Source organism: Takifugu rubripes, chromosome 13 (assembly GCF_901000725.2).
Source record: "Takifugu rubripes chromosome 13, fTakRub1.2, whole genome shotgun sequence".
NCBI classification, from domain to species: domain Eukaryota; kingdom Metazoa; phylum Chordata; class Actinopteri; order Tetraodontiformes; family Tetraodontidae; genus Takifugu; species Takifugu rubripes.
In genome coordinates this window covers 9,828,425-9,846,570 of record NC_042297.1, presented here as the reverse complement: position 1 = coordinate 9,846,570, position 18,146 = coordinate 9,828,425, and the positions used below count along the sequence as shown (strand labels likewise).

At 45.7% G+C, this 18,146-nt stretch overlaps 1 protein-coding gene across 5 annotated transcripts in view; it reads right to left on the bottom strand.

Moving 5' to 3' along the window:
- Positions 1–18,146, bottom strand: part of LOC101075975 (SH2 domain-containing adapter protein F) — a 62,768-nt gene that overhangs the window by 6,579 nt on the left and 38,043 nt on the right. For 2 of the 5 annotated variants that reach the window (XM_029845828.1, XM_029845830.1), the window contains exons 3-6: positions 13,055–13,273; positions 5,926–6,072; positions 1,126–1,300; positions 899–1,018 (exon numbers count right to left, since the gene is read on the bottom strand). In XM_029845828.1, the coding sequence (XP_029701688.1) occupies positions 899–1,018; positions 1,126–1,300; positions 5,926–6,072; positions 13,055–13,273 (661 nt within the window). Of the gene's footprint in view, positions 1–898; positions 1,019–1,125; positions 1,301–5,925; positions 6,073–12,174; positions 12,274–13,054; positions 13,274–18,146 lie in introns of all 5 variants that reach the window. The other 3 variants (XM_011609728.2, XM_029845829.1, XM_011609729.2) reach the window with 3 other exon arrangements.

Below are 18,146 nucleotides of genomic sequence, written 5' to 3'. Positions count from 1 at the left end.
GCCTCCAGCAACATTAGCTAATTATTTCCTTTAAATGATCAGTTTTATCTCTTTTGAAGGTCATCCAGGATGTGCAGAGATTCCTTTAATGTTCATGTTCGAGTCTGCCTTGAAATTAATTGGACCGTCAAGGAAAAGTGAAGAAAGAGAACCCAAAATTCTATTCAGGCTAATCTCCAAAAGATGATGAGCAATTCTTTGCTTATGGAAAAAAAACAACCCTCAAAGGGCCTCAAACACACATGCTTGTGTGAGAAGAATGGGATGTGACTGCGCAAGCTAGAGTAACCTCAGCCAAATGTCAGACTAAACAAATCAGAGCGACTCCTGTGAACCCTCTAGACACAGCAGGGATCAGGGGTCTCGGATAAAGGGCACCTTCAGCTGCATTGTGGGTAAATCAGAAAATCAAGTGTGCTGACAGTGTCGGAGGGGTCACCGGGGGGACGTGTCAGAGGAGGGACAGGTACAGTGGGTGGGAGATAGGTCAGAAAGGTAGAAGTTATCTCCATATTTTAAGGTGAAAACCAGCCCTATTGAAGTGCAGGTACGCAGATAACACGTGTGTCTTCTAGCTTTAGGTTAGAGCCGCTACGTTTTTGATTTGCATGTCTCACAAATTTCCCCGAGGGAGTCATCCCAAGGGATCAATAAAGTCTAGTCTAAGTCTAAAGGCATGATGCAAATAACTGCTGACACTTGTTCTCTGGAAGAATTACAGAAAATACATCTGGCACCTTTAACAGACGCTCACTATTTATACCTCTGCCACTTCGACAGGCGTAATCATACGGAGACATTGCAATTACGCTTTCACTTAGCTGTCCTGCACAATTTAGTGTCGGATGATGCTAGCTTTGGCATGCTACCTGTGGGGGGAAAAACAGCGTTTTCTTACTTGAGGGAGAGGGAGTAGTCATTCTTGCTGGTCTCGCTGTTTCTGACCAGGTAGCTCGCCTCTTTGCACAGCCTGAGCAGAGACTCCGCGTCTGTCCGGCTGATCGCGCCATGGTACCAGCTGCAGACGCCACCGGGAAAGAAGGCAGAGGAAGAGAGCAAAACACTCAGGCACGCTTCTGACTTTGACGCTAACTTACAACAGATCAGCACTGAGGTCACACTCACAACTGGCTCTCCAGAGGCATAGACGGGTCTATGCGCTCGGCGAGCGAGGGGCTGCAGTGGTCCAGCGAGGACATTTTGGTGTTAACCAAGCAGCCGCCGGAGTGTCGCTGCAGCGGGCGCGCTTTCCCGTCCTTGGTAGGCGACATTCGAGACTTGTCCACACCATCAAACTGGACTGTGATCAAAGAAAGGCAAGAAATGAAGCATTTGCTCCTCAAACATGCCGTAGATGGTTAAAGAACATCTATCAACACCACACTGGCTGGTATAACGTGCAAAAACATTGGGCTTAATAGACATTTGAAATGTAGTCGTTGTTACACATGAATCAAGTTTAAAAAAAACAAAACAAACAGCGACAACCAAGGTTGTGTTTTGACAAACATGCACAAACACACAGGGTCACTTTCAGCATGTCATTCAACTGAAGGACGCGTACACAGATCAATCGCGCCCCGCTGTGCACACATTCCAGTGAGAGAAGCACATGCGTGTGCAAACTTTCTCTGAACAGCTCAGAAAGGCACGTTCGGAGGTCGCGTACACAAATAAGCACAGAGACGCATTTCACCCACACAAACACTGCAGTTTAAACATTAAACTGGCTTCTCCAAAACTCTCACGGTCAGCTGTGTGTGTGTTAGTGTGTGTTTGTGTGTGGGTAGCAGAGCAGAACTGGACAAATGCACAAGCAATCAACAGAAAGGAATACATTTACCGGTATTTACAACAGCCCGGGAGCCATGCAGGGCCACAAGTATGAAGTACTGGACGTTTTAGTCGATTCCCCCCATCATACATCACTGCAACGGATGTCACATCGCACTTGGAGTTGGGCGGACCCACTTAGAGCCACTGGCATGCTGCTACACAATGAATAGCAGCAATACCTTTATGACAGGCTTCGGCTGTTTAAAGCTTTGACGCATCAAAGCTGAGTGCTTGATGGAAAGAGTTAGTGTAGTATGAAGCTCAAAACCACTCCATTAACTAATGGCCCGGCTTGCATACAGGGTTTAATTACCTCGGCCGAACGCAGCAGGCGCGGTGATTTTCAAAACATGTCAATGGAGATGGATCTACATCAGTACAGGCTGCATTCCAGGCAGAGGGTCGCGTTACGGTTTACAGTTTGCGAGCGCGCCAAGTGTTCCGGGGGCCCGGCCGAGTGTGCAGGCTGACAGAATCGATCAATCAATTCAGGCTACATGAGACAACAACATGTCAACAAATCACCCTGAGCTAGCACAGGCCTAAATGGGAAAACATGGGAGTTTATGTAAATGTGACAATACGCTTATTTCTTCAAAAGGGTTCAACCAAATATCGAGGTTAAAAATGTAACTCAACCAGTTGTGGATGAAAATATTACAAATGGATATATAATGTGACATACATGGCAGTATCTCTGCTACAAAGCAGATCTTTTGATCTTTCCAAAACTGCATGTGATTAAATGTTTCCTCTCAAGACAATGAACGGGAGCGCTGCGGTTCCCTCTCCAACCACCAGGGGCTCCCCTTCACCTCCGGTAGAGTCCCTGTTTGAACTCTCTGGCCTTTAGCTCGCTCACGGATTTCCCTGTAAAGACTCCTGGAACTGATTATTTTAAATGACGACCACTGTTGTTATCTTGGCCTCTGCACTTCCCTTCATCAGACCGAGCCTTGAAACTACAGACAAATCGTACCGTAGCGCGATGGCTGTGTAAATGGTAAATGTAACCTCAGCCCTGCAGAACATGAGCGGCTAACTTTCCTCTGCTCAGTAGGCATCACTGCAGGGGGCCAAACGAGGTCCCGCGTGTCACATGCGAATGTGCATGTGAGCAGTCCATTTGGACCACATGCTTGGAACTGCATTTTAGGAGGGATGAACACTGTATGTGTAGGGGTGAGAATTTGTTTCCATGGAAACTGACCAAGGGGACAAGGGAGATGCATGTTTGCACTATTCATCCCTCCAATGCTGACAGATCACAATATGAAGATGGAGCCCATTTCTCCCTCTATGCCATTTAATGCTCTTCCTCTATACATACACCCATCCCGTCATTCCTCCTCATGAGATTTTCCACTTGATCTCTCCATCTCACAGTCTCACTGTCTTTTTTTGTTCCCATTTAGTCAAAAAGGGAAACAGCTAACAGAAAGTTGACTAAAGAGGGAGTGTCTGCTCATCTTGCAGTAGAAAAAGGCGGTTAGGTTTATTTCCACTGGGCTCTCCTCACGTCGTTACAAACCAGGCTGACTATTCACCCTCCCGCTCATGTGGCAGAAGGATCCTGGTTTTTCCGCAGCCTACATCTCTCCTGCCCACTCAACCATCCGCCTGACCTCAGCTTTTCAGGTTTTATCCAATCTCCCAGTGCCCACGCTAATTCCTGCCCTTCCCAAAATTCAGCACAATCGCTGTTTTATGTGACCTTGATTAGGCCCGTTTTCCTTCCACCTCCCAGAAAGGGTTGAGTGGCCGTCCTCAGAGGAGCTCACCCCGTCAACCTTTCCTGTCAGATCAGAGACCCCCCCGCCTCCTTCCACAGACTCACTGCAGAGTTCTATGACAAAAGCATTAGCCCGAAGAGAGCTTTGAAATAATCATGATCGTAATTATTATGGATCGAAGGCTTCTCCAATCACAGTCCTCCTCTGACACCACCTTTAACCTGCTCAGAAATGTGCTTTAAAGTGACAGTCAGGGAGCCAAATCCATTTCTCTGAAGCTTTTGGGAGAACAGTTTAAAACCTGGCTGACGGAGGAATTAGGAGCAGATTGGTCCAGAGGAGGACAAAAGACGAGCGTGCGCACACACACGCGCGTGCAAACAGACTGACATGAATGCACCGGGGCTTCTGCGCATCTTATCAGCGTTGTTAGCGCAGCAAATGGAATCTGTGTATCAGATTGAACTGTCAGTCAGACGCTGACTGATGGCTGGAAGGCTCGCCCCTTTCACACAGGCACAGCTTCCTTTGAGCGCAGCAGAGGTGGAGGACGAGAGCAAGAAAGAGCTGATGGCTTTCTGTCAAGACTGCAATTAAATGGGCCTCTGCTACCATAATACATAGCACGGAGGGAGGTGGAGGACATGACCAACCTGGGAAAATAAACATCTGGAAGGAAAGATTCAAACAGTGGGTTAAGAGTGAAGCACAGGTCCGCTAAACCGATCTAACTCGGGACACGTTTCGCTCGTTAGACTGCTTAATTAACTCTCATTTGCAAATGCGACTGATATCAAAAGGAAGGACTAGTCTGAGGGGGTAAAGCGCGTCACCGACTGCTGCTCCGTGCAGTGGGAATTGAGTTTTCCCACCGAGGAGCGGGTGTGAAATGATTAACAGGTCTGCATCTCATTAGGATACACAGCACAGTGGAAATGGCACGCAGCCTGTTCCCGTCCCTCTTCTGGTACCCGGGGTGCAGAGCGCTTTAATATTCACACACCTGCATCCAAATGGGTTTTTGGGCAGATCTAAAAATGATTTGTTTTCTTACACCATCAAGGCAGGTATTATGTTCTTAGAGAGTAATTGCCAATCTTAAACTGTATTGAGTTTTATTTTTCCAAGCATCAGCTTGTGAATTGATTCCAAATTCAATGTTGACGGAGCTTATTTACATGCATTTTAGAGGAAATTGTGACAAAAAGGATGAAATAAAGTACATCCATCTATCATAAACAGAAAATTAAACAGAAACGTCGACCCTGCTATTTAATTACATTTTCAGATCCGACTAATTATTCCCATATCAAATTTCTGTACGCAGCCTGTACCGATATCTAATATCTCTGTGTGTGACTGAGCGTTAGCTTGTATGATGAGGTCAAAGGAGGCCATTGTAACTGTATTCACAGGGGTCACGGAGGCCATCGCCCCCCCATGACTGCAGCGCTGACCTCTGACCCCAAAGATGTAGAATGGGGCCACACTGGCTCAGACAGGGAAGGATCGCTTTACAGCTGGACGCCAATCTTAAACCCACTCATATCACACAGCGAGAGAGAACCTTTCCCATGGATTTACGGCCATAAATCAGGCCTTTCCTCTGTCCTCGCCTACGGCGCGCTGCAAGTGTCCTCTTACACACTCTCATTCTGGGCCTGTCCACTCTGCCAGGCGAAATCCCATTCCTGGCATTAGTTCTGCTACACATCCCTCTTTTTCCCCGTCCCAGCAATCAAAATCAACAAACGTCGCCGACAGGTTGATTAGAAGAAGAAAGAGCCAATTTGGCTGAAATCACGCTGAAGACGCCCCAGTCACTCCAGAGTATTGAGATGAGTTTAACGGGCGTGTACCATTTGTACAGAACAACAGGGCTGGGGAGACATCTGGGACGGGTATGAGTGTGTTGACAAGAGGAAATGGGGGTCACGGCGAAATGGCAAATTACGCATGCAGACGGCAGTTGAGCGCAGTTAAAACTAATGAGCCTTCAGCCCTAAAACCTGCACATGAATTGGTGATTTTCTGCCAGGTGTAATCCAGATGGAAAAGTCGAGTCATTACCTGAACTCATCATTGCACGGTGCTTTTACAGGACACAGTTTTTGGGTAAATCCTGAGTAATCACCACAGTATAAGTGTGCACACTTGTGAGTGTATTGGAAATACAGATAGGCAGAATGATTAAACACATGACGGGGGTTGTACACACTATAACACTCATGTCATACCAGAGGAAGACGTGAAGAATGGGTGATTGATTAAAAGACTGACAGTGCGGAAGGTGGGGGGGGGGGGGGGTTGACAGGCCGGCGGGTACCATACAGGAGAACGTGAGCACAACACCCACCATGGTGGTGCTGGTCACAGCTCGTCTGTCCTTGCAGGGGCTGAGCTGTCTGGGAGGGGGACTCCAGCTCCTCCACCACGGGAGGGGTGCTGTTGAGCTGCCCGACAGGAGGGGGCCACGGTAGGTCCTTGATCACTTTAATCTCTACTGCATGTGCCACCCCAGTCATCACAGGAAGAAATAGGGAGAGAGAGGCACACGAGCCACAAATGCACAATGGGAAAAAAAAGAAAGTGAGCAAGAAGAAGTGATGACAAAGAGCACAAACCAAAGGAGAGAAATTGGTAGGAGAGGGCATTATAGTCCCAGGGAGACTAATCTGTGATCCCAGAATCAGCACTGGCTATTGGTGAGAAACGGAGAGGGACGGAAGACTGGAAAAGAAGCCAGGTTAGTTTAGAAGGGTAGGAGAGTGGATAGAGGGAGACACCGGACTGGTTGCAGGTTGAGCACCTAGAGGTCAAAGGTTATTTTAAAATGCTCCAAAAGAGGTGAGGGTGATCAAATAAAGCATCAGCTCTGGTTTTAATGAAATGCCATCAATCCCCAAAGCCTCCGCAAAAAGACACAGGCCTCGACCACTTTTTGTCACAGCTCGGAATTTCGCTGCGGGCTGATTCACTTCACGCTAAATCACGCTGCCTTTATTCACAGCCCATTTTGAGATAAACAAAAATCACCTAGAGAAATTCATACAGGCGGCACGTGTTCAACTGCACATACAGTGCAACACGCCTTTGAGCGAAATGAGTTCGCCAGTGGCCAAAAGTGTTGTGTTCAACAACGTTAGCATGAAAACAGATCATATCTAACGGCACTGCCATAGAAACAACAACGTTAAAGGTTTCTGCAGCCGCCATCACTGACAAGCTGCACAGTTCATCATCTGTTACTTCAGGAAAGACAAAATAAAAAGCTGGTTAGTGAGTGGCTGATCCACAGATGGAGCAGGATGGACGACATCGAGCAAGAAGCGCAGGAGGGAAGGTGCATAATGAGGGACGATATCTTCAAGCTAGCTGTTTTTGGTCAACGTTTGACATTTGAAAGCGACAAGCATTTAAATAGATAGCCGGACGACGTTAGCAGGGTAATCTATAAACAGGTCGCTGGAGGGAGCTGAAAAACTCTAACAATGTTGGGAGTGGTGTATCGTCTGGGTTGGGGGACAAAAGGTCAGAAACTCTGTGATAATATAACTTCCACTGCTTTGGGGTGAATTAAGGGACTCCCTTCCACTGATATTAAAAGCCTAATGCTCATTTCACATTGCAGATTAGCGTGTAATTGTTTGGGGAGCGGAAGGCTGCTGCAAGCTGCCGCGCGCCTGTGGAGGCAGCGGGGTGATTTGGTGCGAGTGTGGCTCTGGTTCGCCCGCTTGCATGGCTGAATAATAGCATTTAGCACTCTGGAAATTGCAGCCAAGTGACTCAACAGCAAGTTGGCTGGCATGCTTCTAAAGTCAGAGTAGCTAGAGTCTCACGGTTTTAAAAACTGCTGTGATTTGCCTGGTTCATTGATGTCGTTGCATGGATAATGCCCTCAGAGCTCTGTTCACGTGCGAGATGTGGGACACCGGCGTAAAGACTGCACCCTCGTAGGCTGAGCACCCACCCAGGGGTAGCACTCATCACACTCTGCAGCTGATTACTTATTTGTTTCACAGCTATGTTGACAGTGCAGTACATCAGATACGTACGCGAACAATGGACATGAGTCGCCATTCTTTGTGTGTTTACCATCCCTTTGTTCCTCCAGGAGTCCGTCTATTTTTAAAGGAAGGCGCTTGTTTACTCAAGCTATTCATTAGCCTGTAGCTGTGAACAGTTCTGTGCAGTAAATCAACAGCCATGCTTGTTTTCACCACCATTTAATTTAGTTCTGCCTAATTCAAATGGCTAATTTCATGCATATTCAAAACATGCAGGGTGCAATGTTTACGCCACAAATTATGAACAGAAGCTCATGGAATGGAAACCAGGCTCCTCTGAAGGAATGTTTGTTCCATCGGCTCCAAAATGATACCAGATAACAACTGTGTAATGGCTCCCAGAGAAGCTGGAATGCCACCTCGTAATTTTCCGCATACTGTATGACGCGGTTTTACGCGGTCCGGTTTGGTTTCAAAGCACAAATCAGATATTTAAAGTCTGCGTGTTTGCATTAATCTGTCAGGGGAGAGGGGGGAGATGTGCCGGTGACGGCCAGTCAGCAGAAGCTTATAGGGAGACTGTACTTTGGGAGTGATGGTTTACGGTGCTGTTGTGCGAGGCCAATGTGTGTGAGCTAAGATAAGAGCGGCGGCAGCCCTCGGTAAAAGACGGCAGGACACATTTGAGGCTCATGAAAGAGGGCCGACAGGAAGGTTATCAGCAAGGTGTTGCAGCAGAGGCCGGGAGGATGAGACAGAGCCGAGTTGGACAGAGTGTGGGGGAAACTGGATCAGCACCCTCCCGCTGAAAAAGGCTCCTACTGCTGCAAATAAGCAGTACAATGGCTGTAACCGAATCAATAATCTATTTTAGTATATAAGATGTGAGATATCTGGAGGTAAGGCCACTAAGATTCAGTAAAAAATATATAAAGCTTGTCATGACCAGCGGGAGTCGACGGCAGTGACTTCTCTTATCTTCTGTGTTAAACGTGAGGGATCCTGCTTGGCTAAGGTCTAAGCTAAAGCAATTAGCAGCAAGAGGACAAGGAGATTAAGTAACCCAGTTCTAGATCTGATTCCTGCCGCGGCGAGTTTCAGATTTCCCATGGCTGCATCTACATGTCTGGGGTGGTTAGCAAGGGTGCCATAAGCTAACCACGTGAAGGCAGGCTGGCTTACAAAGATGGACATACAAAAGGATTCTCTACAGGAACAATTTCTGAAATGTCCCCGTCACTCTTCACCCCGGTGCTCATCCATCACCTCCTCGGCAACCAGGAGGAAGGTGAGAGAGGCAGAATCTGTGTGGGTGAGTGTTATCAGGAGCTGGGGGTTGACTGATCAACCAAAGCGCGAGTACACAGCCTCGCAGCGCCCTAACAAGGCAGGGAATTTACATTCCACTGCATACCTGTCAGGAGGCAGGCCAGCAGTGAATAATAACCCCAGACCGGGCGTCGTGAAGAGGGGAGCATGCAGGCAGTGATCAAGAGAGAGCTGAGGGAAACCAGGCTGCAGCAGGAGCCAGCGGCCTGCTCTCTTTCTGCACCCTTAATGTACCGTAATTTCCGGACTATAAGCCGCTACTTTTTTCCTGCACTTTAAACACTGCGGCTTATTTATGGTTTTTTATTGTGGCGCACTATCACAACTATTGTGAATCAGTCATTTTTACTAACCCTCATCAACGTGGAAAATACTAGAAGAAAAGCATATGATGCGACTTAAGTTAAAAGCGATCACTCTGGCGGTTGAAGATGGAAATCGAGCTGCCATGCATTACGGTAATCAATGGCGAGAAGACGACAAAAGCTTTCAGACGTAAACATCGCAGGTGGCCCGAGCTTGAAAACGTTCTGGAAGACTGGGTGAACACACAGAGAGCAGGCGGCCGCGGTGTTTCCACGGTACAAATCAGATGGAAGGCAAAAGCAATCACCACCGTGATGAAAATAGAAGATTTTAGAGGTGGGCCATTGGGGTTTTTTAGATTGTTCATTGTTTGAGTAAAAAAGCATAAACAATGTAATTTGTGTGTAGCTGATACAAACGTATATTTCAAGGTAGCTGCATTACAGACACTGTTAGAAAAAAAGGCATTTACCGGTGGAATATATTTGTTTATGTTGCTAAGCGGATTAAATGAAAAGAAAAGTTAAAAAATCCTGACGTGATAAAATTTGGATTTAAGGTCTCTGTATAAACATACAAGTGAAAAGAGTGGCTGTTGTTTCTTACCTGTCTGTTTGTCACTCGTCAGTGACTCGTCTCTTCCGGTAATAAAAACATCTACCGGTACTGAATGTTTTCGATCTAATATTTCATATTACTACATGCGGCTTGTATAAGTACAAAATTGATTTTCTTTCTAAAATTAGATTATGCGGCTTATAATCAGGTGCGCTCTATAGTCCGGAAATTGCGGTAGATGAATAGTCTTGACGCAGATTGTATTATTATGTTAAAACACAATAGGGGGTGGAGGTCGCACCTCTATTCCCGATGCACTTCTTCTCATTGTCGTCCCATAGATCAATAAGTTGTGCAACTTTTCTCCATGTTTTTTTCATCTGTTGTTCCCGGACACATTTGCTCTACAAGCGATCACCGGACTATAAACCGGAAAGAGTTTGTTGAGCACAGAAAATCGTCTTTGACATCAACCCTAGAGCAGAACTGTTCATCACTCAGACTGCAGAGCCGCAGAACTTCAGCAGCCAAAGAGACATTAAGTGAAACTGCTCTCCTGAAAACAAACAGCACACAGAGGTGCAGTCGGCCACACTCTTGAACAGGCTGCACAACCCCAGACGCACTTGAAACGGGCTTAACTTGGCAAACTGCTTTTACATAATTCATTAAAGCTATATGGGGACGTAGCAACATAAACAACCAGATGATAACACCAGCTGTGGCTTCAAATAATGTTTTTCTTGTTTTGTCGTTTCATCTAATTTGGCTATAAAACTGTGACGAGACTGGGAGAATATGGAAAAGTGTAACGTTAAGTGTAAAGCAAAATGATTTAACTTCAAAAGTGGAAATCTAGCTAGAGCCCATGATGTGAGACTTTTAAGCAGATGAAACATAATCCCAAATTGAATCTCAGAACTACTTGAACAAACCCGTCCAAGCATCTCCAGCACAGGTAGAGAACATATATGTCCTTAAGGCTCAAGTTTGACTTCAACTCCTATTTTCAGCATGTGCATTAGAAATGGTGCTTTTATAATGTGTACAAGGAAGGGAGACTCACGAATAAACTGGGTAACATCCAACAACAGGATGTATAGCAGAGCCAGGAGGGATGAGACAGGACAATCCAATAGAAGCCGAGCCTTCACTAGTGTATAATTTCTTGACATTGTTAAGCCGTTTGCAAAGATCAGAGCCACACCGGCTTCAGCTTTAAAGGTTGCAAACTTTCTCTAAGCCTCTTGATGTGTGGGTCCAAGGCCAGACAACACTGGCACCTGGGAAATAAAGGAGTCGAGACTTGGCTTGTCCAGGAGGAGCCTCTCTCATCATTTTCAACTTTTCTGTCTTTCAAAAAATGAGGAAGCCTTTAAATTAGCATAGCATCCAATTGATTCGCAGGTAAAACTTTGACATTAAATGAATTGCCATCAGAGGGACACCATTTGTTAAAGGGGAGTTAAAAGAGGAATGTGTTAGTAAATTGCCTCCTGAACAAACTCATCTGAGTGCAGCTTGACAGGAAAATAATGAGTGGGAGAAGGCAAATGATTAGCAATGTAGCATCGCTTATTCAACTGCCTGCTTGCAGAGCTTTGATAGTGTGAAAACAAGTGGAGAGAAAATGGGGAAAACAATTAGGGAATGTAGAAAATAAGGTCCTTTCTGAAGGCTCAATCTAAAACACAAGAGTTGGTGGTATGCCCAGGTATGCAGACTTACGCTAAGTACTCCGTTACCTCATCCTCTTCCTTCATAACATTTCACACATCCCTAAATGCATTACATACTACAGTGAAATCCACTCCACTCCAAACACTGCTGCTGCCCATAATAAAACCTAAAATACAGTTGTAAAAATCATAAAAAGCCTAAACTGCTTTGAAATAACATCTTCAGCTGTATGCGAACTGATAGGGACGCATGTTTCATAATTTATTTTGCTTTTACCAATTTAATATCTTCTTGTCAGCCTGCGGATTTATACCCAATTCCCAAGCTAGCCTGTCAGCCATCAACAGCGAAGCCCCAACAGGAATAGCCTCTCTCACGAATCCATCTCGCTTTATTAAACCATGCATTATAAATGCAACATAGTATTTTCAGAGCAAAGTGAAAAGATGAATACAATAAAGGACTTTGGATGAAGAAAAGAAGGATCCTATTATTCATATCAGTGAGTTAACACTAGAATCAGACGATGCTGTTCTCCGCCTCAAAAGGTCACAAATCCTTTGACCCTAAGCAGACTTAAAAACACAAATTATTTTTTTTAATCTAACTGGGAACTGAACACCAAACTCAACTTCCAGTGCAATCCAAGAGGTTCTGGCTTTAAGGAGAAATGTCATTATAAAGAAAGACAAAAGACACCCCCCCAGACCCATCTCCAATGGTACCTGTGAGAGATTTAGAGGTGCAGTCCTTTCTTCCGTGGGGACCTGATCCAGTGTCACATACAGAGCCCTCGTAGCTAATGCAGTCATAACAAAGCAGAGCTGTTCAAGGACGAAAAAGAAAGAAATATATAAAGACAAAAGGGCCAATGAAAACGAAAGTCAAGGGTTTCCTAATCTCAGATCTCTTAGCAGCTTTTTGGGGATGCAAATTTATATTCCAAAGCCATTTCTGTCAAGGAACAGCCCCGTTGGATGTTATGACTGTGTTAGCATGCTTAAGCTCTCAAACAACAGTAACTACCTGCACCTACATGCGCCCGCACGGCCAATCATTCTCCCTGAGAAGCAAAAGTGTCATCTCTGTTTGAACAGGAAGTGGCAGGATAAAACAAAAAGGGCAAACAGTGGAAGGGACACCTGCAATTGATCAGATCAGGTGCTTCATTGGGGAAGATAAAGAACAGAAATGTTAACAGGGAGTTTACAGCAGCAGCAGGACCCTGAAAACCGGACAGAAAACAAATTAGAAGTGGAAAAAGAGACACCAAGGTTAGTTAAGTAGAAAGAATTTGTTAAGTTCAAATTTTCCCGAGTTAAAAGCTTGAAATTAGAAAAGGCAACTCTTGCTGAAAGGCTGTCATGCCTAAACTGGATTAGTTTATATGGTCAGACATAAGAAATCCATGTGACTAACAGGTAGAACTGGAGGGCTGAAGAGCCGAATCCAAAGTCCAATTACAAAGTTTTCATTTGAATTTGAATGAACAGATCAAAAGCCAAGGTCAAGTTCCTTCTACAGAGATCTTTTCATTTCATTCATCATGTTACGTTACTACTTTCCCCCTTTGTCATCAAGCTTAAGCTAAATTCTTTGCTGTACCTGCGAAAGCTTTGGAGATTCTTTCTTTCTTCCACTCCCAGGGCTGGTCATACTCCTCAGGGGGCCGCTCGTCATCCTGCGGTAGTCGGCTTTCCCGGGGGACACGTGGGTGTTCAGGGTCCGAATCTCCGCCGTTCTCCGCTGGCTCGTATGGCGTGTCGTACAGGGGCAGCTGCCTCACAGATCCCTCCTTAGGTCCTCTCCCACCAGATCGGATTTCTAAAGAGAGCAGGAGAGACTGGTCATTACAGCCTGCTACCCAACCATTTGCGGGTTTGCACCTGCATCACTTCCATTCCTGTTTAAACATGACATTAACACCCCCCTGACCTGAGCTGAAACTCACACCCGCTTATTCTACACGTTGTTAGGTGAAACAGACCTGACTCCAAATTAAGCATCCGGCCCCTGGGAGCTCTCCTCTTCTGCCCTTTCCTTTCTCCACCTCCTCCCCCCCTCCACAGTCTCCATCTATTCATATGAAGCTGTTAGCAGCCTGCCCCCTTCCTCGTGGGCCACATGAAGCCGTTAGTGGCCACATCACCATAGAGTAAAGCAACACAGAAAGAATGAAATATTATGCTACACTACTGTATAATTGCCTCTTAGCCCAGGGGAGCTCTTGCAGAAAAATGAGCAATGCATTGAGCCTAATGGAGCTACCCGCTGGTTGTGGTGAAGTGGAGGGGTGGAATGAGGCAGCTCTGCCAGGTCCCATATCTCAGCAGAATCCTGCATTAGGTGAGCTCAAACTCTTTGATGTAGCAGTTTAAAGACTGGGTATTATGGGATTGTGGCATGACTAGGTCTCATTGTCCCGCCTCTGCAGAAGAACAAACAGCTCTGGAAGAGAGAGAGAACATCAGGAGAGGGCTATCAGAGCATAAGGGAGGGGATGCAGGTTTTTGGTAAAGTGCTGTGTAAATCTTGTACGAAGGAACTTTTAATTGGAGGCATGGTGCCATTGAAAACTGCTGCAGTAAACCGGTCCTGCCTATTAGCGCTCAAGAAAGGAGCCTTGAGTGTGACGTCCAGCTGACCTCTTCCTCACTGTCTTCTATAATTTCCCTCCTAATCACCTTCCAACCATTGCTCTTCCCATTAAGCCCATCCGCTGTTGTTACGGCGTGCTGGGTAAAGCTGACAGGTACATTAAGAATGACGATCCCTGGCATTGCTGCAGGGTTGCATGTTGCCTGACAGCTGCAGACCATCGCGGGATTTGACCTTACCCCTTTAGGGTCAAGGGTCAAGCAAGACATCCTCCAATGAGGTACCGAGAACACCGCCTTTACCAGATGTCAGATTTCCTATCCAGATGGTGCTTTGCAAGTGTTCGTTTTCACCTTATCTGGGCTTAAAAACAGTCTCTTTGGCAGCATTTCCATCATGCTGGTACTGTGGATGTGGATTATTTAAATAGAGCGGAACTGTAACGTGTGGCTTCAATGAAGCCTTGCAATTAAATACAAAACAGCTATGCAACCATTTCCTCAACTTGTGAGTGCAAGAGAGAATTCCTGAACAGGATTAGGGAAAAAAATCAGTGAATAAACAGAGGGATTTGTGCCAAAACAAGAGCAATATTTTAAACGTGCTACATATTGGGTTATAAAGTAGAAATAGATCGCCAGACATGTTGTAGCAACATGAGATACATGTGACCTAGACATGCATCATTCTATGCATCAGCTTTAAAAAGACGAGTAAACAAAAATTGCCCTATGAGCTTGAAGGATGTCTTAAAAGCTTAAAGCGTCTGTCAGGCTAATGCAGGGATTCACAAAGATCTCAAGCAGCAAGCAGAGGCACCCAGCTCTGAAACAAACGACGTATTCAGCCATTGATATTGTCATCCTGTCTGGTTCGTGAACTGGAAGGATTAATCCTGTGGGACAGAAGGATATATTCATTGCAGCAAATCCAGGGAGGCTCCTGCTCCAGTCTGCTGGGTATATAATCACGGCGTGCACAGGAAGCTCAGGGAGCGCTGGATAGAATCAGAAAACATTAACTACAACTGACCTGGCAGGCAGGTCCTGCCGCACATAAAGGCTATTTAGATATCATCACCAGGAGCGCTCCTCTTCTTTGCTGCCAACCAGTAAAAGCAAAAAGGACGCAGCCAGGTTTCTATTGGAAGGTTCAATCTCCAAATATGTAAAGCAAAAACAGATTTTCCTGCCTCTGCGTCTGAATGCTATCCTCCTGAAAGAAGCAGCCGCTGCCGCTGCTGCTGCTGCCTGCGGGAGCCCAGCAAATATCAGCATGTGATTGAGAAGATCCCTCGTGCACGCGCGAAGGATTGAATACGATTGACTTTACACCTTAGGAAAACAATGACCATCGAATTCCGCCATTTCCAAGGATTTGCTCAACCGGCTCCGCCAGCTAAGCCGCTCTTATCCCGAACCTCTTTATTATCATTTCAAAGCACGCGTTATTAACAAGACGTGTCCCCGCACAGCGCACGTGAAGAATGCCAGAATACCTGATGGGAAATATTTGGCTGTACATTAAAAATATATGGCAAAATATGTTTTCTGAGCTTGATCACTGACATGGTGTCGTCCCATAACGAAGATACAAAAGAAGGCACGGAGGGTGGTTAACAAACAGGCTGCTGCAGCTCAGGAGGCTGTTCTCCACCTTTGATTTCCCAGGTCTGCAGAGTGCAGACTGGGTCTTGCGATGGCAGTCAGGGATTTGTGGCCACCCACCGGTATTGTGTGTCAGTCAGAGCTGCTGGCAAGTGAAGGTGTTTGCTTCTTGACCCGGAGCGGCCTGCTGTTGAATGTCACTCTGCTTGGTGTGCGGAGCTGAGAGGAGGCCCCTCCGGGATAATGATACGATACCCGAAAACAAAACACGCCCGTCGGCTTTGTACTCATATCGCGCTCCAATTTATTCTTTTTGTCACGTCCCAGAATATTTTGACAGAACAAAACAAAACCAAAAAAAAACTAGCAAAGACAAAAACACTAAATTAGCATTATGTTCTTCTGGTAAATGACATTTTACACAGCCAGTTTTTGCATTCCTGACATGAAGTTTACAGCTCAATTCTAAAGGTCTGCAACCAGCATGCGGCGAGTACCCGCTCTTGTTCCCGTCTCGGCGGGAAATGACAGATTTGCCCGTCAGAAAACGGGACTGTGTGTCTGTGCAACTTCATCGGTCTTCTGCAGACAGAACAAAAGCTGCCATGTTGTTTGTTCTCTCTGTCTCCATCTTCCTCCTGGCTCATAACAGCATCAGGCCTGTCTGTCACACACACATGCACGCACGCACAGCCGTGCGCCCCCGTACGCACATACTCATATAGACTTCTGAGTAGCCTGGAAGCCAAGGCTCAGACACAAGCTATTCATGTTTGGCCCTGAGAAGAGAGTATTTCTGGTCTTTTCCGCGCTATTTTTAGTCAGTGCTTTCATATAAATGCCTTTCTTTTTCAGCTGGGTACCAGATTTTCTGATGGACAGTTAAAACCACTTGGACCAACCGAGACGAGGAGCCTGTGCGAACTATTGTGAGAACATCCGCTACCAACTACACAGTATTTCGAGGCCACAGAAGTCACTTTTTCATGTGCGGGGAGTCGAGAAATGAGAAACCGAGCCCACTAAAAAAAGAGTTTGAAAAACGGCGCTGCCAGTAACATGTAATAACTGAGGAAAGGCATGCCTGTGTGGGTGTGTGCTGGTATATTTGTAACCCTGCTCTTCTTCCACATGGCCTGACTAGGCACTCAGAATGGCTTCCACAATACCCTGACATGTTTATGGATTTACTCAGAGCTGTGCAAGAGGAGTAAACCTAAAGAGACAACGTACATGAAGAGGAAGACGAGAGAGAAAGGCAGCAAGTCAAAGAGAGAGCACAGAGATGGAGGGATGAAGAGAATGCAGCAGTGGAGAGATGAGTGCAGGCCTCTCTGGAAAAGAACTACTGAAGCCACGTGCGTGGAAATGGAGGACATAATGGAAACTGCAGGTGATGCAGGTTTGTCAGAGGGAGAAATAAACAAAGACTGTGACAGGAAGTTGAGTGGTGTGATGAAAAGTGGCGAGAATAATAAATGTCCGCCGACTAAAAGTGTCTCCGAATCAGCAGCTAATGAACACGCGCTACCTGAAAACTCACTGCAAGAGAAAAGAACCGCAATAATAAGCTGACACGTGGAAGAGAGTTTGGAGGATGCTCTAACACGGGACATTTCAAATACAGCGTTCTTGCCTCTCACCGTGCTCATGTTTCTATAATAAACCTATACATATGTTTAGTTCTGTTGGGCTGCAGGTAGACTGACAGTAATGGAATCATATAGAAGGATTTCAATCGCATTCATTTTTAAGTGCAAGGACCAATATCTTTCACATAAATATCAAATGGCATCAGACAGCCACACTCAAACATTAACAGGAATGGCAGTAACAATTGAAGCTGTGGATGAATGAATTGGTCCAAAATGTTGGTCTGCTAGGTCCCGAAACCAGACAAATCACCCAAGTAGTTCCAGCGTACAGAATCCTCCAGGGAACCTCAATATCCTTAAAGATATCCTTAAAGACGTCACTCTCAAAGCTGTAAAGCTTCCATCAGTGTCAAAGCAGGGCTGAAGGTGAGGTTCTCTCACTAGAAACAGAGGAACAGTTTTAGTTTGAAAGCTGTGAAACCAGCATGGTCTCCACAAAGGCGGGACAGAGTTTAGGAAAACATCTTGTGTTGGTATTGGGCAACACATTTTGAAGCAATAATGTGATTGCTCTTCCAAGTTATTTGCTTTATGTACTAGACCACTTCCAGGTAGGGCTCATCGCTCACACTCAGTTGCATTTACAGCTTGTTAAAGCTCACTAATAAAGAAGGAATGATGAGTGGCTTGGAAAGTTGCCCGATCCTACAGGAATTAGGGAATCACCCCCGCAGCACATGGGTCTGTTGGACACAAAGAAAATGTAAGTAGATCAACCAGTCATTTTATTATTGCTTTTGATTAAACTGCAAGGAGAAATATTCAACTGCAACAACAGTCAAATCCCATTGTCAACAGGCAATGGGGATTAGTTTTTCCCCAACAGGCAATGAGGAG